We start from the raw sequence: 22,811 nt of genomic DNA, 5'->3' as shown, positions 1-22,811 counted from the left end.
ACCTACAGTGACTGACCATCTTCATCGTTCTGGGGTCCATTTAAGAAATATGGACAGAAAAAGCAGTGAAATCACCTGTTTAGCATAGCACCTTCAGTTTGGAACCTTTTTAAAGTGTGCTAGTGGCTGTGCGTAGTGTCACACGATGTCCCTGTGGCTCCGCACTACAGAACGGCAGGCACTTATTCATGTCGTATTTGACAGAAAATAAATCTCCATATGAAATCCGAGGCATATGGAGGCTCAGTAAGGCCCCACAGAAGTTCTATGGGTGCCTTATTACATCTCCGTTCAACTCGTAATATGGTGATGTGCATGAGCCCCCACTTTTACAATACAAGTAAAAATATTTTGGAAATACGGTATGTATGTATTTTCTTTTGGTGTGGGCAAAGTTGATTCCTTGAACTAGTCCAGTTGTTTGTTTTTTTTTGCTTTTAATAAGTAACTGGCATTAGTCTAAGGTGATTACACTAAATTTGACGTATTTGTCAGGAAATGCTACTGCCGTATACATCTAATGTCACAGGCTTCTATTGGCATATGCCTAATGAGTGTCTTTTTGTCATATACGTTTGGCTGCTATAAGTCAGTACACCTTTTTTATTCTGTATAGTAGTCGACTACACTTTTTGATGGGACTAAATGGAAAACCTATGTAACTGTGATACAGGCATACAGTTCTGCAAGTTTTGAGCTGAACAAAGTGTGAACAGAGCCTTATTGGACACTACGGAAAACCAACACTACAGAAAACATTTCAAGAACAAGGGCAAAATTGTGATTTCTTATTTTCACGATGATCAAAGCTTTACAGGGGCATGTCCATCTTCGAGTGTTATCACAAGTCACTAGAATAGGCCATAATGTTCTGATTGTTGGGGGGACTGATCTCTGGCAAATGGGTCTGTGTTGTAATTCCCTGCTTGGCAGGTGGCTAGAAGCATCAATGTGCATGGAAACACTGTAAAGAAGTCGCAGTGCTTAGCTGGCACCGCAGCCCCTTCATTGGTGGGGGTCAGACCCTCATGATTAGTAAGTGCTGGTATATCCTAGAGCTATGCCATTACTTACTATGGTAGGAAAAACACTATAATATCCTAACTTCTGATAAGTCCTTTATCAACTGGGCCACCATTGGCGCCATTTATTCTTTATTGTTTTAGATTTCAGTACGTGAACTACAAGATCGTCTTTTGAATGCTCAGGGACAGGCTGCAAATGGGCAGCAATACCCTTCAAACACCTCGAGTTGCTTTCCATCACCTACAGCCAAACCAAGCAAAGCTTCAGAAGGATTCTTGTACAAGGAGGGAAGCAAACAGGTTGGTGTCTGATCCATGTTATATGCTTATGCCGCACGTGTTCACAGGTGAAACATGGCATCGTAAAAGAATTGTGCTACTGGGTTTATTTCAGTAGGTGGCAGTACTGTGCCATGTAATGCTGCACCTGCGCTATTTTCCTCATGGGTTCGTTTTGTATATTGTAATATTGCATCCCAAGTAGTTGTTGGTCTTTAAATACATATACAGATTAGTAGTACAGCTGCTTTGACCTTTGAAAATCAGATTTTTAGTATTCCACCTTCCCAGAAAGAGCAACTGGCAGCATTATGCAAATGAAACTCAAAATCTTTCATTGCAAATAAATCCTATATTAAGAGATCTCCTAATCGCCATTATGTTCTTAGGCCCCATGCACACGAACGTGCTTTTACAGCCGCAATTCCACCGAAAATCCACGGGGAGAATTGCAACCTCATTCATTCCTATGGGCCCATGCACACGACCGTGGTTTTCACGCTCCGTGCATGGCCCAGGAGCCAGGCTCAGCAGATAATGGATGTGGCCATGTGCACGGCTTGCGGGTGACACTCAGCCCCTGGCCGACCTGAAAATCACGGCCGTGCACATGGCTACGGTCGTGTGCATTAGGCCTTAATCGTTTATCATCTTCTCACAAAATAAAATCTATTTAAACTCTCGTTTTTCATTCTACATTTTTTTTTTTTGATTGAAAAGTTAACACGGTTTTGTTTTAATTTATCTGGCTACAAGTTTAAATGTGTATTATGGTTTCAATAAATAAAATTTTCGATTTATACATTTTTTTTAAGATCTCTGCTTGCAGTCATTCAATTGGATCACACAGGTGCATGGCTCATTTTACACTGAAATAAATCTTCACAAAATTTCAGTAATTGCTGACAAGCGATTGTAATCTTCAGTAATTGCTGACAAGCGATTGTAAATTTGACGTTTCGGCCGACTCTGGCCTTTTTCGAAATCGCTTAAACTGAATGGAGCTGTGGAACTGTGTAACGAGGCGTCTACCAGACGCTCTGCATGTGTGTCTGCTCGTAAATAATACAAGAATTAAACGAATCTTATTCATTCATACGTTTTGAGTGCTTGGGTTATTTACTGAATGACTATTGTGGGTTTGCCAAACCCGAACCCTCACAGCACCTCAACATCTCTACTAGGAGTGCTATCCAATCTATTTTATATACATGGCTCATTTTAGTTACAGTACAGTTATCAGAGTTGTGTACTGTAACAAGAAAACCTTTATTTTCTGAAACCGTAAAACCCTTTAAGGCATTAAATCAAACCTTCAAAAACCTCATAAAACACTTCTGCATAAAAAGAATGAATAACAATAAAACATTTCTATCAATGTGTGTGTAAATTCTCTGCAACTAATGTTTTGTACTGAATTGCAATAACTATTTTTTTATTTACCTTTTGTAGGCTTTATCCCAGTCTCCGGTTAGCAGTATATTTCCACCTCCACCTCCAGTGCCTTCAGTATTCGTACCTCAGTCAATGCCTGCAACTGTGGTGCCCCCTCCATCTATCCCTTTCCAGCCTTCCTCTGGTCCGTCTTCTAATATCTATCATAGATATGGAGCCTGGCAGCCTTACCCAGGATCACAGTCCCAACCAGCTGTGCCAGGTGAGTGCGCCAACAGCAAATAGAGTAAACTGTAGGAAGAAATGTATGTATGCATTTTGCTATTGAAAGCTTGTAATGTATGGGCACCACTAGAACTGAATAAATATTTATTGGGGTGCTACAAAAAATGTGCAAAAGAATATACAGCTAGCAAACACATGAAAGAAAACACATTATCAAGGAGCGCACCCAGAATGAGAAATTCTACTTTTATTCAATACAAAAAGCTAGAAGCCTCTAAAACGCACAAATACCTTATCCATGTAATATATTACTGGATATGCTACAGCACAAACCATCCCTGATAAGATGTAATAGTGTTCCTGGGTCAAAGCCGTGAACACCCTATACACAATATAGCAATTGAAATGTTCGAGACTAGACTGTAAATCTAGTCAAGCATAATTATATACCCCAAAAAAAAAAATCACACCATTTCAAATGGCACATATAGTGATAAAAATCGCACCTGCAACATACAAGAGGAATTGGCAATGTCACTATAGCTCCTGAATATTGTATCCTAATATGAAGAGGACCGAATTTGGTCTCAACAATGTGACATCATGAGTACCTAGGTAAAAAAAAATGAATGTTTTAAATATTGTGTATAAAGGACAAATCAATATAAAGCATGGGTAAATGTATACATGACCTGAGATAGCTGTAGCAAGATGTCTACCCCATGCGTATCGCTACCTCCTGGTGCAGTTTTGTCCATGTACTTATTGACTAGATTTAGGGATAGTTTGTGCTGTAGCGTATCCAGTATTATATTACATTGATCAGGTCTTTGTGTGTTTTAGATGTTTTTAGCTTTTTGTATCAAATACAATTTGCATTTTTTTTTTTCCTCATTCTAGGTGTGCGCTCCTTGATGATGTGCTTTCTTTCATGTGTACACTAAGTGCATTTTGTTATTGACAAACAGTTGGTCTTTTAGATTAGCCGTAAAAAGTATGTATCCTAGAAAAGCAATTTACAGTGTTGGTTGATATTGGAATTTTACAAGACCCACACCAATAACCGCTTGATTCCTGTAATATTCCAGACTACTGTACAGTGACTGGTATTGTGGGAAGTTTAGTCTTTACACCCGTCACCAGAGCAATCTCTGTGCTGACATCGAGCCAGCAAGGAATGCTATGAGATTTCAGCTCTGAAGTCTACAGAATGGTGAATGCAGCTCTATGCTATGATACAGGCTGTAATTCATGGCCAATACATGATATCTCATTTAGCAGTTCGTTTTTGTGCCACTTTATACATTAGGTTACATATAGAATTAGTTATATACAGTTCCATGGTACATGTAGGGTCGCAACTTATCCAGTCTGTATGTGCAGCCTTTTCTGGCACAGCCATCAGGAAACCTTGTATTTGCAGGTGCGACTTCTTTTGTTTGCAATGTAACACTGAAAAGAATATTTTTAAAGTCTGATTTAAGAGAATGTAGGTTGTAATCCTATAAATTTCTCTTCTCAGGCAAGCTGGGCTCCTTCTTATAGTTTAATTCTCACATAATTGCTTTTACTTTCTTGGAGTAGACGCTTGGTAACATCAGTTTGATTCTAGACTTCTACATGAAGTCTGTCACTCTTTTGTCTGCAATCCATTTAGATCGTTGAAAGACTGGTGCCAGGTGGGCGGGCACTGGTCACATCTCAAGTGCTTAATCCGCCAACTGTTGCCAAACACTCCAGTGGCTGTGGGAGATTTCTGTAGGTCCTTGATGCTGCTTTGTTCTAATACAATTCTCCTGTGTTGGCTCTTTGTGGCCTTCTCTTTACAAGGGGCTGGAGATATAATAGCAATGGGGAAATCATTTTCTTCTGGCCTGTGACTTTGAGGCAGTTGACAAGTGTATTAGCAATGGAATTTTGCTGCACTTCTCTATTTAACTCCCATAAAGATTTTATGGCTGAGTTGCATGGTCTATAATGAGCACGTATGACAAATGTTACGGTTCTAAAATTGTATTAAATGTGGCGCCTTAAACGAAACGTTGAAGAGCAGTACCCCCCCCCCCCCTTCATGAAATTATATTTTAATTGAAATGTAGACATTTCCATGTTACAATAATTCAATTCTGTCATAAATATCAAGTTATATGATAACTGGAGTTTCCCTTTCATTACATATCGGCATCAACAGGGCTAAGTTGCAACATCCATGAATGTTAGCTGGGCTTCTAACCATACTGAAGAGGAGCTGTAGCTTATTGTTGACGTCCTCTATAGACATTGCTTTATGATATGTAGTGGTAATAGAGGGAAGATCAATTCCGGGGAATTGCTGATCAGGACTTGATAGATTTGGAATGAAGCATGGGTATGTGCTGACAATAACAATGTATAGTTTTGATTTAGATTGCTGGATATGGCTAGAACCATGGCCGTTGACAAATCTTACAATGATGTAGTTAATATTGGTGATCTTATGCTGGGCTTCTGCATAATATGATGTAGGTTTCAAAGATATTGTTCAATGGAGCATATAATGCAGCGATAATTCTGCCTTTTAAATTATTGCAATAAGCAAGGGCATATGTGTGCCATGCAGACGGGGATGTGGTTTTCAGTGTTTGCTCAGGGTCCTATTACACGGCCCTACATGGGTTGTGGAAACTACTACCGATCAGCTAGACCGCTCATTGATCGGCGCTGGTTTGCTCTTTTCTCAAGTATACAATAAAGTTTAAAGATATCAGACAATGCACAGGTGCTCCAAATACAGTTAATGTGCTATAATGATATCGCTACTAAAATAGCAAATGACTATTTAAACCAATACATTACTGTGGATAGTATGTCTATAACATTATTACCTACTACCAAGATAATACCAGTTATAACATATATCTTGGGAGATTTAATAGCACTTACAATTCCGGCACATCTATGTAAATCCTAATATAATGGCAATCAACGATAATATTTATTGCTGCATAAATGATACGATCAGACAAGCGTTTGCTCGTTCATCAGCTGATCGTTGCTGTTTACACAGGGCAATGATTGGGGACGAGCGGCCTTATGAACGCTCGTTCCCGATCATTGGCCAGTGTAAAAGAGCCTTAAAGAGGCTCTGTCACCAGATTTTGCAACCCCTATCTGCTATTGCAGCAGATAGGCGCTGCAATGTAGATTACAGTAACGTTTTTATTTTTAAAAAACGAGCATTTTTGGCCAAGTTATGACCATTTTTGTAGTTATGCAAATGAGGCTTGCAAAAGTCCAAGTGGGTGTGTTTAAAAGTAAAAGTCCAAGTGGGCGTGTATTATGTGCGTACATCGGGGCGTTTTTAATACTTTTACTAGCTGGGCGCTCTGAAGAGAAGTATCATCCACTTCTCTTCAGAACGCCCAGCTTCTGACAGTGCAGATCTGTGACGTCACTCACAGGTCCTGCATCGTGTCGGCCACATCGGCACCAGAGGCTACAGTTGATTCTGCAGCAGCATCAGCGTTTGCAGGTAAGATCGACTTACCTGCAAACGCTGATGCTGCTGCAGAATCAACTGTAGCCTCTGGTGCCGACACGATGCAGGACCTGTGAGTGACGTCACAGATCTGCACTGTCAGAAGCTGGGCGTTCTGAAGAGAAGAGGATGTTACTTCTCTTCAGAGCGCCCAGCTAGTGAAAGTATTAAAAACGCCCCGATGTACGCACATAATACACGCCCACTTGGACTTTTACTTTTAAACACACCCACTTGGACTTTTGCAAGCCTCATTTGCATAACTACAAAAATGGTCATAACTTGGCCAAAAATGCTCGTTTTTTAAAAATAAAAACGTTACTGTAATCTACATTGCAGCGCCTATCTGCTGCAATAGCAGATAGGGGTTGCAAAATCTGGTGACAGAGCCTCTTTAACATTGCAGCACCAGTGAAGTGGAAAATGTATTCAAGTCCAGAAGATGGCATCGAAACCCCAAGACTCCCTGTCCTGGATGGATAGGAGCGTGGTGGTGTCAGGCAGAACCGGAAAGCCGCCTAATTTTTATCTTTTGTTATTGGACCCCACGTTCTCTATGTACGCCACTTGAAATAAAGCTTGGTATGTAAATGCAGATGAATAGATGCAGGAAGAGTTAGTATTCCTGATCTACAGTAAAGAAGATTCATTTTCTATTTCCTGTAAAGCTTTTTGAGTAGAATGTGAAATTACAGCTACTTTTATTGCACGGCCATTTTAATTTACAGAATTTTATATTGATATGAATTCTTATTAAACTTTTCAGGAATCACACAGCCTCCACCATTGAAACAAATTCCCCCGATGTCAACCCATACTACATTTTCTCCAGCTCCATATGAGGCCAATAAACCTCTTGATGTTCCTATGAATGTACCTGGAGTTTCTAATGTATATCCTCAGACCTCCATTCCTCCTTTAAACCAATCTACTTACCATCCTGCTTCGCGACCAGGCATGAGTCATCCTCCAACACCACCCGCTATGACGGCATCCCATGCTCCTTTTAACTACCAACCGAACATGGGATTTCATGAAGGAGGACCCGGAGCACCAACAATCCTGCCGCCACCTCCTACAGGTGATGTTTGTTTTTTGTTTTTGTTAAATTTGCAACATTTTTATTCATTTCACCAGAAAAGGCTAAAAAGTACAATATAAGCTACTCTTTTGAAGGTATTAATAAGGTATTGATCATACAATATAGTAGAATGAGTGCACATAATTCTATACATGGTACATCGTAGAAGCGCAACAAAGATAACCTCTTGACGAGTTGAAAGAGAAACTGGAGCAATGAGTAGAAAACAAGAGGTAGATGAAATTTTAGGTTATAGTTGGTCCATATGTGTAGTGGAATAATGTAATCAGAATTGACTTGACCCAACTTCAAGGTTATTCCCAACAGAAACATTTATGGCAAATCCACAGGATATGCCAGAAATGTTAGTTCGGAATACCCCTTTAACGTTTGAGTGGTGGATATATTTGAATAACCGGTTGATTTCTAGGTTCCTTTCCCTGGCTGGAGAACAGACAAGATGCTGCAGGTAAAGATTGGGAAGTGCCTTTAAGCTTTCTAGTATATGCACATTAAGGGAGATTTACTAAGCAAGTAGCGCCAAAAAGGTGGATTGCATGGTTACTCTTTTTTCACGTTTTTTTTTCTTTTTCTTTTAACTTCAAAAGGTTTGAAAGGTTGGTAAGAAGGACATTATATATATATATATATATATATATATATATATATATATATATATATATATATATATATATATATATATTCATGTGTGGCCTTTTTTGGCACAAAATATTGGTGTGTAATTTGCACCTATTTTTATCGTGAATGGATGTATCGTACAACACTATTAATAAATCTCCCCCTTTTGAGTCCAGTTGCTTTTGTCTAGCTTTTTGTAAAATATGTGTTGCGTGCCCTATGCTTAATGTGAGGACTTAACCCAATGTTGGCTGGCTGTGAAATGTTTCATTGTTACATTCTGGGTTATGTAGTCCAATAAAATGTAAGTATTTGTTTTCGTATAGCCATCACTGTACCCTAGTTCCTTGAGATGTGACCTTTTGGATTGAAAGCACCTTTTCCAAGCATGCCAAAGCTGTTTGTTCCTGCGCTTCCAGTTTGATGGCCGTGGTACATTCGTAAACTATATGAAATGCAATAACCAATTGGCTTTTGTCCTCGCATACAACTTACGTTTCTGTTTGTGCTTTCCATGTGGCGGCTTGAGTTTGCATGTTTTGGAGACCATTACATTAAGATACCAAGGTACCAGTTCCATGTGGAAATGGTGTTCAAAATTAAGAATTTATGATTGGCATCACACCCTTAACTCTAGCTAATCTAGGTGAGGAAGACCGAAAAATCTGACTGGCTGGAGGGATTGTCACTTCAGGAAACCCCATTCATTGTCCTTTGTAGTATTCTGTAGATTCTGTGCATTATAACTTATAAGGCATTTTCTTAGGCATCATGCACACAACCGTCTCTGTTTTGAGATGCACATAACAAGGATCCTAGTCGCTTCAGTGTTCTGTCTATTTTTTCCGGACCCATACCCTAGAATGGGTGAGACGGACCGCGAACAAGAATAGGACATGTTCTATAATTTTGCGGAACGTACACACCGATCCTTAAAAAAAATGTGTGTGTGTTTGAGGCCTATAGATTATACCCAAGAGCACACAAGACACTAGAGGAACATGAGTGTCTTAGAAAAATCCAGCTAACTTTCCTATAAAAATTTTTTTTAACATTATTCAGATTGAAATCTACGATCACAATCTTTTTAAAAGTAATACGTGTATATTTGCATAAATATGAGTTTTATATGAAGTAAAAGTCTTTGCAAGGAGCAGGGCATATTTAAAGTAATTTATTTTAGCAGAAAGGCGCCCCCCTGCTATCAGATGTAAAGAATGGCATAGAGTTTGTGCTCATGACTTATATTAGTATGACTTGGGGCTGGGCGATTATGACCTAAATCAAAATCCAGATTAATTGAACATGTAACCTAGATTACGATTACTGAGCGATTATTTAGGCCACACCCCTTTTTGCATGCCTCGCCCCCTATTTGCATGTTACGCCATTGAGTTAATATCTATCCCCTGAGCTTGCTGTATACTACTGTATATAATATACCCCCTGACACTGCCCACACTTAGTATATTGTCCCCATAGCTGCCCCCACAAATTATAATGCCCTTATACCTGCCTCCACACAGTATAATGCCCCTATAGTTGCCCTCCACACCGTGTAATTCCCCCCCATAACTGCCCTCCACACCGTGTAATTCCCCCCCATAACTGCCCTCCACACCGTATAATGCCCCCATAACTGCCCTCCACACCGTATAATGCCCCCATAACTGCCCTTCACAGTATAATGCCCCCATAAATGACTTCCACGCAATATAATGCCCCTATAGCTGCCCCCACGTTGTATAATGCCCCCACAGCTGCCCACAATAGTGCCTGATAAAAATAATACACATGCTCACCTAACCCAGTTTCAATGACAAGTGGAGGAGATCCCTCTGGTCTGTGCAGCTCGGCACTGACAGGCGCGATCATGTCACTGCCTCACGTCCAGCAATGCATAGTGAATGGTAAGGTCCCCTGCTCTACCATTGGATTAAACTGTATTTGCGTCCTGAAGATGCAGATACAGTTTAAACCGGGAGAAAATAATTGATAAAACCGAAATTCGCAAGATGACGCTGAATTTAGATTTTTATTATTTTTCGATTAATTGCACAGCCCTTGTATGACTTACCTATTTTCTTATCAGGTGAACAAGAAAGTTGGACAGATTCCTTCTCAATGAAATCTGCTTTGCAACGGAAGAAGGTAATGAAATGATTTGTGTAACTAAAAGCTGTCTGCTGTAGTGCCCACAGTAAACGGCAAAATACATGGGCTGTGTTATTCAGTCAAGAAGTGAGCAAGTCCGCACTCCTCCAAATGTACCTTTGCATGAAATAAGTAAGCACAGACCACATACATACACACTGTTTAAAGGGCTTTTTCCACCATAGACAATTATGGCATTTCCATGGGATATTCCATAAATATGTTCATAGATGGAAGTCCCACCTATGGGAAAACGGAGGTTCCCTGTTCCGCCAGAAGAGGCAGCTGCTGGCCATCACATCCAGTAGAAGATTGAGTTGAGAGCTGGTTGGGTTGTCTCTGGAACTCCCGTATATTTGAATGGAGAGAGCCTTACCTGGGGGAACCCCTAACTTGTAGACATTTTTAATATGGGCCGTACGGTGGCTCATTGTTATCATTATTGGCTTTGCAGCATTGGGGTCCTGGGTTTGATCTGACCATGATCCATATCTGCATGGAGTTTGTATGTCCTTCCCGTGTCTGTGTGGGTTTCCTCCCACACTCCAAAAACATACTGATAGGTTTAATTGCCTTCCTATGAAATGCGCCCGTGTGCCACTGTGTTTGAGAAAGGACATGTATGTGTGTGTATGTATATATATATATATATATATATATATATATATATATAGTGAGCCCCATTGGGGATAGGGACTGATGTGAGTGATGACCATATCTGTGCAGTGCTGCGGAATATGCCAGTGCTATGTAAGCAATAGAAATAAATATTGCATGTCCCCTTTACTTGCTAGTATGGATAGTCATTCTTAAGGAAGACTTCTGGCCCAGCAGGGCGCACATGCAGTGACATCACTCCATTGCTCCTCCTATAGTTCCTGCAAGCAGGTGACATATAGGGTATAAAAGGAAGTACAAAAGCGCTGCTGCTGCTTGTGTCACGTTTGAATAACACGGCCATGGTACGGTTTTTGCCACACTTTTGCTTTTATAATTAATGAAGTACTTTTCCATTACAAATTGGTAGTAGTTTGATTTTGTCCCAACAATGAGTTGGCCTGGTAGTATGAGGCTAGGGCTACACAACAACATCTTTACATCATGTGGGATGTTTATGGCAGAAAATTAACACCTGTTGGAAATATCCATAAATAATCACAACGCGGCATGCACTTTTTTTTTTTTTTTCAAAATTGTTTTTATTAACATTTTCCAATAAGGGGTACAAAAAGTAGAAAGGGGAGGTTGGGGGCTGAGAAATATACAAGACATTGAGAAAGATCAAATAATGGGATAAAACAATAAATAAAAAAGGAGAGAAAAATAAAAAATAAAAAAAAATATATATATATATTAAATAAAATTAAAGAGAAGTAAACAAAAATAGGGGGGGGGGAGGGGAACAAAAACATAACAGTCATAACCGTTACTATTAAGCTCATTATATCCATAATTCCAATAAGTCAGGTGAGGGGATCTACATATCAAGCAAATGCAGGGTCTCCCCTTCTCGGCGGGTTTTCAACCCCAGTGTGACGATAGCATGGGCATGAACCAGCCAAATACCCTGTGCCAGTCTCACCGATATGTTATCCAAAAGCTTTCTCCGAGAAGCGAGATCGCCAATAAGCAGATCAGAGGCGTGACCCCCGCAGGCATCATAAGAATCCGAATCCCCGACAACTCATCATCTCGCAGTGAACACACGTTACAATATAGGTGCGTCCCCCATAAGTAGCTGTTCGTTAAACCATATAGTGGAGTCAAAGCAGTGTTTTATTTTCATTTGCACACCGCGGGAGGAGTGAGATAAAGGATTCCCAAGTATTGAAAAATTGCTTGACCTTTGTGGAGAGATGCCTCCATCCAATCCATCTTCATCAGATAGGAGAGTTTGTCAAGAAACATTTTGAGCGGCGGGGCCTGATCGTGAAGCCAGGTTTGTAGGATAGCCTTTACCCCCGCTGCCGCCACGTAGTGCAATAGTCTATGCGCCCCGGGGGAACAGTGGTGTGTATCAGGGTCCAGGTACCCAAAGATTGCCCATAACGCTGTGTTAGGAACAAAGTTTGTGAGGTGTTCAGAGGTGAATACTTGTATTCTGGACCAGAAAGTTTGGATATTTGGGCAGGACCATAGACCATGATAGAGGTTAGCCTCCGGTGTGTGGCATTTGAAGCAATGCGAGGTGGGATAGACTCTTATTTTGTGCCCTATATGCGGTGTTAGATATGACCTATGGGAGACTTTCAATCTCATCTCCAGGAAACGCGCCGAAGGGAGAAATTTATGTGCCTGTGTCAGGGCCGCTAAAATGGTTGTGTAGGTGAGCGTGTGGTCATCTGTTTGCCATTTGGTTAGGGGGGGTTTGGGTTTGAGAATAATCTAAGGGAACGTGGATAAATTGATAATTACGAGTGATTTGACCCCTGAGGTAGTTTTTGTTTTGAAAAATGATGTCGCAGGCATTGGGTTCCCCATGAACAATGCGGAGTCTAGAGGCGAGGAGGTGTATACGGAGGTGTTGTGGAGCCAGTCAGAGATATACCGATATAGAGCTGCCAGCGGCATGCATTTTTATCCTTCATCGGTCACCAGAGATGTTCTATGTGATCTTGAGTTTCTCTGTATCCTACGTAAATCGGGCCGTTGAAGCTATGCAGATTCTTTTCTGTATGGCGTTCATGTTCTGGTGTCTCACACGTTGGGGCTTTTGGCTGTCTTGAAGGCCTGGCTGGGAATCTGCTGCAGGCTGTGCTCACTACAACAGGATTAGCTTCTCGTTAAATCCATCTCCTTTTGATGTGGTCTTCTTGGAGAGAATCTTTCTGGACTGGACCAGAGTAATGCGCTCACCTCTCAATCTCACATGCAATAAGACTTTGTATTCTTAGGTCTAAATCCTCCCACAGCTTCCAGAACGCTGACATCATAAGGCAGTTTACTAGTCTCTGACATCTTCAGTTGTGGCTCGTGCTGCTGTTTAACAGGCAGCTGGGACTGTTCTCCTGCACTCCACCCCCCCCCCCCCCCCCCCAGGGATATCCTGAGACACCCTTCATACACCTCAGGAACAATGCCATAAGTTTAATAATTTTACATCCTGCAAAGATGAATATACTGCGTATGCTGCAAACTTAATGTAAAGAAGTGTCATGAATGCCAACCAATCAATTGCTGCAAGGCGTATTACATTCCACGAAAATACATGAGCAGATGGTAGACTAATTCTGCCTTCTATAGGCTGGACATGGCATTCATTGCATTATACTCTGCTCTGTGAGTGGCATTTATAACATGCTGTAGTCTGCAGGGAAGCTGCCAGGAATGTTAAACTCCCTACAGCCTTTACATGTTCCCTTCAGTTCACTCCCTCCGCTAAAGAACGGGATTCTGAGAATACCATTATATTAAGAATTGTAATTCGTCAGAGGCAGAGAATTGTATTGATGACTTTTCAGTTAATGTTTTAATTTTGAACGACAAAGGCCTGGTTTACATTGCGTTTGAGTCCTACATTTAGCTTGCACGCCAGGAAAGCTCCCAACGTACATGCTAACCGTGTCCATATGGCTCCATCCGCTCAACAGAGGCCAAAAGAGTGTCCTTTTGGCCTCCGTCACGCGGTATAAGTTTTTTTTTTTTTAATATGCGAGCCTATGTGTGACGGATGCTACTGTGTGGCATCTGTCAGATTTACATTAAACATATACCTCCGGGAGCTTCCCCGGGATGAGCATCTGGTAGCACTGGGCCCTTGTATTCCAGCCCTGGTGAAGCCCCTGACGTCACTGTCTATATAAGGACCATGACGTCAGAAGCTTCCCGGGCACAACGCTTTAGGTAGCGCTCAGCCTGGGAGTTTCGGGCGAAGTAACTCGCTGTATGTCTATACAGTGTGATAAGTCGGTACCTTCCATTGGAGATATACGTCGGGACCTCTCCCGACCTATACCTATAACAGAAGCAAAATAATGGGATGTAAACCAGGCCTAAAAGAAGCATAAGAAAGCGAGATGGTTCGAAAAGTTGATTGCAAAATGAGCAATGTTAACTCTTCTAATAATTGTACTGTTATTTCAGCCAAACCCTTTGATCCCTCCAGCTCCTATTACAACTCCAGTGATGAATCTACCTTCTGAGCCAGAAACCCTCCAGCCTCATCTCAGCAGCAATCTGGACCCCAGTCAGACTCCTCCGGGAGCACCTAAAGAAGCAAGCATGCAGGTATGCGTGAATATTAAAACGCGTCAGAATAAAATGCTGCTCTATATAATGGCAATATATTATTGTGACAGGTCTCTTGGGCCGCTATAAGAAACAGCACAAAAAATATTGTGCTGTTTGAGTAATAGGCAGTGGACTCCCTAGATAAGTCCGCTGTATTCATGAACCCAGTGCTCTCCCTGCCCCCCTCACTACTGATTGATGGCTGCTGTGTTTAGGCCGATACACTGTGGCCTTCACTATGATATGCTTTCCCTTTAATAGCACTGTATATTCTAGTAACACATCCCCTTTAACCTGTTAAATTTATGTAAGACAAAACATGACGTACAGTGGTCCTGGTGGTGTGATTGACAGCTGGACTACTGCTGTAACGGGCCGGATCCAAAAAAAGCTGATCCCGGCCCTCTAACCCCAAAGATGCCACGATGGTTGTATGAAAGTATATACATGGCAGCATGTTTTTATGTAATCGCGCATCAGGTACTGAAGTCTGCCCTAGATGCATTGTCTTCAGTGGTTCAGAAAAGGGAATAAAATGTGATATATGGCACCTACTGGCTCGATTCCATAAGGTGTAGGATGCTTTTATTATTGCTCAGGATGTTCAGCAGCTTCTTTGGAGCTAATAAAATACAAACCTGTACAATTTTATGTTTGCAGTTCCATCGGATGCCGGTTGAAAAAATAGAGAAAAAAGAGTTGCCAGCAGAGCATCAACGGCTACAAAGAACTTTCAGTGGTCTGGTCCAGCGCTGCTCCACAGTGGCGTCTGACCCAGTAAGTCTGCTTATATGAATACACAATATATATATATGTTTTCAAATAAGACCGGCTTTGGTACTTTAAATCCACATTTTATGAACTAATGCATATTGTATTTCATCTCTTCAATACTATGGACCTATTTGATCAGTCAGAATGTGACCCTTAGATTTTCTGGCATGCTTTTATTTATATACTGTACCTTGCCATTACTATACGTGCTTATCACAACAACGTCATTTCCTTGATTTGCTTTGACATAGTCCTTTAGTGAGTTGCATAACAAGATTAGCAACAGCTCTTACTTAATAATAAGAGGCTTGGATTACGGCCGTGCTGTATTGGGAGGGCATGGAATGATTGTTGGGAAGATGTAAAAGAATGTTTTTACTTCAATGTTAAATTGAATGTGTAGAAGAGAGAAGCCATTAGGATGGTTGATCTGCAGCGCAGCCTGAGGGGAAGCAGCAGGAAGGACGAGGCTCAGCAGGATGAATAATGCTGCCCCAGCACGGAAAATTGCATTTATGAGATCTTAAATAGATGTAGAGACAAAAGCCAGCAGTGAAAACATACATTGAGTGGCCTCTGTATGGACCTCCAGTCATGGAGTATTGGATGCAGCTCATTCTCTTCCATTCACTTACGTCTGTCATGGCGGAGGTTTGGAATTTTTCAGATTACATATTTTTAATTATGTGCTACCATTAAATGATCGAATGCACTAGAAAAATACTTCAGTCATTCTTCTTCTTTTTTTTTTTCCTTGCATACTTGCCATGCACTAATATACGGGAATCGCGCTGGTCTTCTCATTTTAAAGAGGACTGTCATAGTGACCGGTTTTCTGTAAGAATTCTGATTCTGGTCTCATGTGGGATCATATGTCATCTGCCTCCAGATAATGAATTGTTTTTTATTTGCTTTGCAAAATTAGATTTTAAAACGAGCAAACACGTTGTCCCACACTACAGTTTGCACAAAAAAGCCATTTCCGTATATATTTTGGGTCAAGAATAATGTTGATTTTCTCCTATGCGTTCTGTGTCTGCAGAAAACTAAACGAAAGCTTGAGGATGCATTGCAGAGGTTGGAGTGTTTGTACGATAAGCTGAGAGAGAATACTGTGAGTATAATTATAATCTTTATATAGCGCCAACATTTTCTGCAGCACTTTACAATTGATAGGGAACATGTACAGACAATACCAGACATTACATAGTAATAAAATAATATACAATTTAAGCTAGAGGAGTGAAGACCCTGCCCGCAAGAGCTTACAATCTATGAGGACATAGGGGAGACACAAAATGTAACAGTGTTTGTTCAGTGCAATGATCCAGCCATCATTTATACATATGGGGTAGGACACATAAAGCTGCATGTGTATGCAGATATAAAGTGAATTAAGGTGCAAGGAGTGTGGGGGATACTGCTCAATGAAGGGGTCAGGTTCTGAAGAATAATGTAGTGGGAGGGGGGGTGTAAAGGAAAGTTGTCGGATTGGGGAACGTGAAAGGCCTGTCTAAGAAAAAGTTGTGTTTTCAGGGTGCGCTTAAAACTGGATGTTGGGAATTAATCCGATTGTCTGGGGTAGTGCATTTCTGAGAACTGGTCCACTGGACGGAGGTTTGGCTTATGAAGGATGTTAATCTAAGGTTGTTGGCAGAACATAGAGCACGTGTAGACTGGTAGATGGAGATGTAAGAAGGTGCAGCACTGGGGAGAGGTTTGTGGGTGAGAGTAATAAGTGACACCGCGTCTTCACTCTATGTAAACTACCAGCCAGCCATGTACACAACATTAATATGTATTCGCATTTTGCTTTGTTATACTTTTGTATTTTTCATACATTTGCCCTTGCAGACTTGTCTATATTACTGCCTCCCTTCATGGGCTGACACCATTTGTCAACATCGCATGACTCGTTTTTATCCCTGTAGTATTATTATTATTATGTTAATAAAGCGTTTCTCTACTTTTTTAATACAAGTTGTATGCCATTACTGACATTTGAATTTAGGTAGTCTAATTGTTTAGTTCGTGCACCTGTCATATATGGTGACGTTTGATGCCCCTGTCCGTTTAGCAGGAGTATACCCTTTGTTTACATTGATAAGGTGTTTTTGTACATCTCGGTTGTGTAATCATGGTAGTACTACACACTGAGATGGAGACATCAGGTTTAGGTAGGTAGTAGATGATGGAAACATAAGAAGCTCTGTTTTTGAAAGATTTATTTCCAGATAGAAAGTGAAGATATTGTTAGAGACAGCGGACAGACAATCACTCCTTGTTGTTTTGTATTTAAGCGGGGTGGATGTCGTGGTTAGAGGTATATAATTGGGTGTCAGAGTAGAGAGGGTACTGGAAGCCAAATCTGCTGATGGTTTGTCCAGTAGGGGCTGTGTATAGAGGACGTCAGACTGATCCGTGAGTAACCGCAACAGCAAGGATAAGAGGACAAGAAGTAGTAGAACCAGTAAATGATACACTAAACGAGCGTACAAAGAGATAGGAAGAAAACCAAGAGAGCGTTTTATTACAACCAATGAAGTAGGGATGCACGATGCATTGAAACGTCGATACTGTTTCGATACCGTGCACCCCCAAACGGTTCGATACCGTTATTTCATGTATTTCAATACTAAGCTGTACGGCCGCGCAGCTTAGCATTGTAACACATGAATGTATGAGAGTGGGGCTGCAGCTGTGTGATACCATTGCCCCGCTCCTGAGTCCTGACAAGTGCGCGGGGTCAGGATGATGCGATGCGGCCAGCGCTGCACTGAAGACCGAGAACATGGTGGGCGCCCTGCAAAACACCCCCATGTTCTGTCTTCAGTGCCTGAACCGCCGCTCATTAGTGCAGCGCCGGACGCATCTCCTCATGCTGACCGCAACGCGCACTTAATGTCAGGAGCGGGGCAACGGTTGTATTACACAGCCCCAGCCCCACTCTATAACGGCGGATGTCCGAGAAACCTCTTATCTCCGCCGCTCTTCTCCTGAATGCTGGGATCAAGGCTGACCACAGCATTCAGGGGAAAATGAGAAGCGGGGATGCCCCTCGGATCGCATCACCCGAATCCCTGTGACACGATTGAGGGACATACCATATATGAGCAGACAGCCCAGGGTCCATTGAAGGACCCCAGGGCTGTCCTACCATATTTCCTGTTAGGGCACACTTAGTACACAGGCAGTTGTTTGGACATACCTATCAGTACACAGGCTAATGTACTGGCATATAGATATATGCCAGTACATTAAAGTTTAAAAATAAAGTAAAAACAAAGTAATATTAAATGTAAAAAAAAAAAAATACACATACACCTTTTTTGCAATAAACATTAAAATAAGTCTCAATACATACAATATACACATATTCGGTATTGGCGCGGCCGTAATAACCTGTACAACAATTTTTTTGCGTCATTTATGATGTGTACGCTGTAAAAAAATAAAATTAAAAACTTCTTTCACTTATTAATGTGAGGCACGAGGTGTGATGAATTTAACCTCCATGTGCCTCACATTAATAGTAATTAACCCCATCATGTACTTTACGCATTAACCCATTATGACTGAGAAACATAATGGGGTTAATTACTATTAATATGAGGCACATTCAAAATTCATCGCACCTCGTGCCTCCAATCAGAAAATGGGAGAACTGTTACTGTTTTTCTCAGTAATGGGGATATAGCAGTATGTTATGGTCATTAGTTCTGCACACTTATTTGAGACCTTTAGTATTTCACATCATTGAATTGCGCTGTAAGGCCAGGTTTCCACGTAGCTTAAACGCTGTGGAATTTCTGCAACTGAATTCTGTGCGGAAATTCGGCAGTATTTACAGTAGCAAGAAATTGGATGAGATTCTGAAAAACTCATGCCCCGCTGTGGGAAAAAACTGCAGCGAAAATGTTAACAAATTGACGTGCGGAATTTAATTCCGAAGCGTGTCAATTTATGCTGCGTTTTTATTGATTTTCAGTTTGTTTTCCCCAATTGATTTCAATGGGGATGCAAAACCCGCAGCAGAAATTCCAGTGTTGCAACATATTTGCAGCGATTATGCCACAGAAATCGCAACTACAGAAAATAAAACATATCATACCCAGAACGCCCTCCTTCTTCCTGCAGTCCAGTCAAAAATTCATGGACTAGTGGATACTGGATTCAAGGAATTTTACTGTCATTTTAAAGCAGCGTATGTATATTGTATGTAATAATGAAGATCCAAAAATAGACTTGTATAGTTTGTGATTAGTAAACTGAAGATCTAAAATTGAACAGTCCATTTTGCGGTTTGTGCACTAGTACATCTAATTGTGCCGGTTTTTCTTTCCTTCAGTTATCCCCACATATCCTGGCTGGACTACATGACATTGCCTGTTGTATGGAGAATCGCAATTACCAGCAAGGTCTTACAGTACACACGCATGTGGTCAGCGGCAGCAACTTCAGTGAAGTCTCTGGTTTCATGCCCATTTTAAAGGTCCTTATGACGATCGCCATCAAGTTGGGAGTGTAGCACTAGAAACTGACGCAGACATTACAGGTGCGGACTCGTAAACCGGGAACACAAAGCCTTTTCGTACTATAGAATGGGTTATCATCCTGTGCCATACTGGTGCAGATTTCTCATATACCAATAGTACATGCGGACGCAATGCAATACATTCTTCTTCCTATAAAACATGGATCTCGCAGGACACCATCTTGATATTTGCACAGTCTTTCTTTCAAAATTAGCACTAGCTCCTTTTTGTGCTTCATGGAACCAAAAGAGAAAAGTAAAATATTTTAGCCCAGACCGGAAGGTTGTCACATTCAAGATGGCTCCAGTTCCTGGGTGGAATAATAGGGTTTGTGATCAGGACACCATTCATAGCAGTTGTGGAAAAGGCTGCAACTGTGCATGGGAGAACGCGTCTGTTTCCAAAGACAATCTGGATGACATAGAATTCCGTGTATGGTATGAGCCTTCATAGCAATTGGCTTTGCAGTGGTTATTATTATTATTATTATTAAAAAAACATCAGGAGAAAATCGAGATTTGCTCGCTGCCTGCTTTTTATGTTTTGTATGTGCAGCGGGGCTTTAGTTTGATTTGATTGTATTTTTTGGTGGTTAGTGCTGGCTGTAATATTCTTGGAGATGCTCCACTCCCACGTGCCGGACTAAAGGAAATTTACTATTAAAAAGAGAAAAAAAAAACCCGCCATGCAGGGATTATATCTAGCCGTGTGGACAATTTAAGCCTCGTTCTTATTTAAGAATCTGGTGTGTTTGTAAAATAAGCACTCAGGTAGCTACTGCAGTGTCTATCATTTTAAGTTGTTGCGTTATTTAAAATCTGTTTATAAAAGCACAATATACTGAATAAAACCATTTAACATGGCTCTTGCTACTTAATTGGAATACAAGGTTAATGGATTAAGGCACCAGGTATCACACGGTCATCCACTTCATTGGCTCATGATTCAGAAATAAAATGAATTGTATATTTGTTCATTAATGCACATCACTCATTTTGGTTACTACCGGTGTATAAATGAGACGGGGAATGGCAAAACCTTAATTTCTGTGGATACTTGAATGCAAATACAAGGCTAGAAACACACAATGCTTTTTTTTTTTTTAAAGTGCCCAGTCCGAGTAGATTAGAACATTGTGTTTAGCAGTGGTAGCCCTCCAGTAAGGCCCCTTTCACACTGCTTTTTTTCCCTTGTGTCAGAGTTGTATGTCAGAGGCCTCTTGACGTATACCTCCAACGGAATGCTGCAATACATCCCACTGTATAGTCATACTGTGGAATACGTTGCCCGAACCCCCCTGGGCAGAGCGTCACCTGAAGCGCTGTGTCCGGGGAAGCTCCTTATGGCACTGTCTTTATATGCACAGTGATGTCAGGAGATTTTAACACCGGCGTCACTCTTTTGGCCTCTGTCGGTGTATAGAGCACTATAGAAACGTTTAACATGTACGTCAGGAACTTTCCCAATGTACACATTAAATGTAGGGCTAAAATGCAGTGTAAAAGGGGTCTAATATACAGCAAGCAGAGATCTTGAGAATGGTGAGAAATTGAAACTGTTCCTTTCTGGTCCCCCCACTGCTGTTCCTATGTTTTCATTAAGAAGTAGCGACAAGATGTCCGAATTGACATTACTTGACATGACCTTAGCTGCCGTTTCCTGCACACCTCGTCACTATGGATATCTTGTCACTATTTTCGGAGAAAATGGGACTGGGATACATTTAGGTTAACTTTTTTTAATATAAAATACATAGAGAACTTCTTTAAAGTCTATGCACACCTTTTGTCAGCACATTTATTTTTTTTATTAAATCAGTGTGTATTTTATTTTATATTCTAAGCACTTTTTTTAATTGACTGTTACTAAAAAAAACAAAAAAACTTTTTACGATACAGCTATCCTTCTCTCTCAGCCGATTGTCAGATTAGGATCTAGCTAATATCGATCGCATTTAAGTCATGAACCTAAACGTGATCGATATTCGCTGACTCCTGTGTCAGAGACGTGCAGGACCTGCCTTCAGCCGAGCCGTCAGAGCTTCTACGTACAGAGGATCCAACCAAGCTGTCCATTTGAAAGTTGATTATAAACCCATAACACATTGATTTAATAGAAAGAAACATTGCTAAGAAGGGTGTATATAGGTTCATTGTTATATCCGTGTTGTTTCCTCAAATGTAATCCTACTCTTTAAAACCATTTAAGCCACACATGCTTTGTCAATGAGTTCCCTCTTAAGTGGTCTCTGCCGTTACACTTCTCCATAGATATTTTATGGTTATACACTACATCTACATGTCAACCTTTTTGTTTTTTCAGTGATTGCTTATTAAAAGTTGTGTCGTCTATTTTATTCCAAATATGTCCTAAATTACATGATATCTTTATAGGGATAGTCAATGTAGTCTCAACAGTCGCAAGAAGTCGAGCAGGTTTAGAGTCCCTGCTACTGTGGTGTTGCGGTAACTTGCAGGTCCCAAACTGACCTCATTGACTTTCATTAACTGTGACGCAGGCAGCACGACACAACTATCTTTGGTTGTGTGACTTGTGTCGCAGCCAAAGATGCTGTGTAACCCCAGGCCTAAATGTGCATACAACAAGCACCACCGCGTAGAGGGTACAGGCAGACCTTAAGTGATGATGATTATATTCTATGTCTGTAAAAGACAAAAAATATAAAGGCCTATTTGCGCGGGAGTCGTCGTACCACGCAATTTACATTGCTGTGAATGGAAAGCCGTGTTGCACGTGGCACTAAATCCAGCGAGTTTTGATTTTTTAAGACTCCTGCGTCAGTCCGGTTAGTTCGCATGTTGCAATGTGACCACCTAGGCAATCATTAGCTGAACCGCACAAGCGACATGGCAATTAATTTAGTTGTTTTTTTTTCTTCTCCACGACACATGTCGCTGTGTAGTTCTAGCCTAAAGGGAAAAAGGGGATTTTGAGCG

General features: G+C 41.0%; 1 protein-coding gene across 2 annotated transcripts in view; it reads left to right on the top strand.

The window, feature by feature from the left end:
* Nucleotides 1–20,028, top strand: part of SEC31B (SEC31 homolog B, COPII component) — a 64,523-nt gene extending 44,495 nt beyond the window's left edge. Inside the window, exons 19-27 of one of the 2 annotated variants that reach the window (XM_075841579.1) lie at nucleotides 1,167–1,325; nucleotides 2,757–2,961; nucleotides 7,208–7,522; nucleotides 7,953–7,991; nucleotides 10,254–10,312; nucleotides 14,399–14,542; nucleotides 15,206–15,322; nucleotides 16,362–16,433; nucleotides 19,668–20,028. In XM_075841579.1, the coding sequence (XP_075697694.1) occupies nucleotides 1,167–1,325; nucleotides 2,757–2,961; nucleotides 7,208–7,522; nucleotides 7,953–7,991; nucleotides 10,254–10,312; nucleotides 14,399–14,542; nucleotides 15,206–15,322; nucleotides 16,362–16,433; nucleotides 19,668–19,847 (1,290 nt within the window). In that variant the 3' untranslated portion in view covers nucleotides 19,848–20,028. The remainder of the gene's footprint in view (nucleotides 1–1,166; nucleotides 1,326–2,756; nucleotides 2,962–7,207; nucleotides 7,523–7,952; nucleotides 7,992–10,253; nucleotides 10,313–14,398; nucleotides 14,543–15,205; nucleotides 15,323–16,361; nucleotides 16,434–19,667) is intronic. The other variant, XM_075841580.1, reaches the window with a different exon arrangement.
* The last annotated feature ends 2,783 nt before the right edge of the window (nucleotides 20,029–22,811 follow it).

Source organism: Rhinoderma darwinii, chromosome 11 (genome assembly GCF_050947455.1).
Source record: "Rhinoderma darwinii isolate aRhiDar2 chromosome 11, aRhiDar2.hap1, whole genome shotgun sequence".
In the NCBI taxonomy this organism is placed as follows: Eukaryota; Metazoa; Chordata; class Amphibia; order Anura; family Rhinodermatidae; genus Rhinoderma; species Rhinoderma darwinii.
The sequence above is the reverse complement of the archived record's forward strand: the minus strand, read 5'-3'. Positions and strand labels throughout refer to the sequence as shown.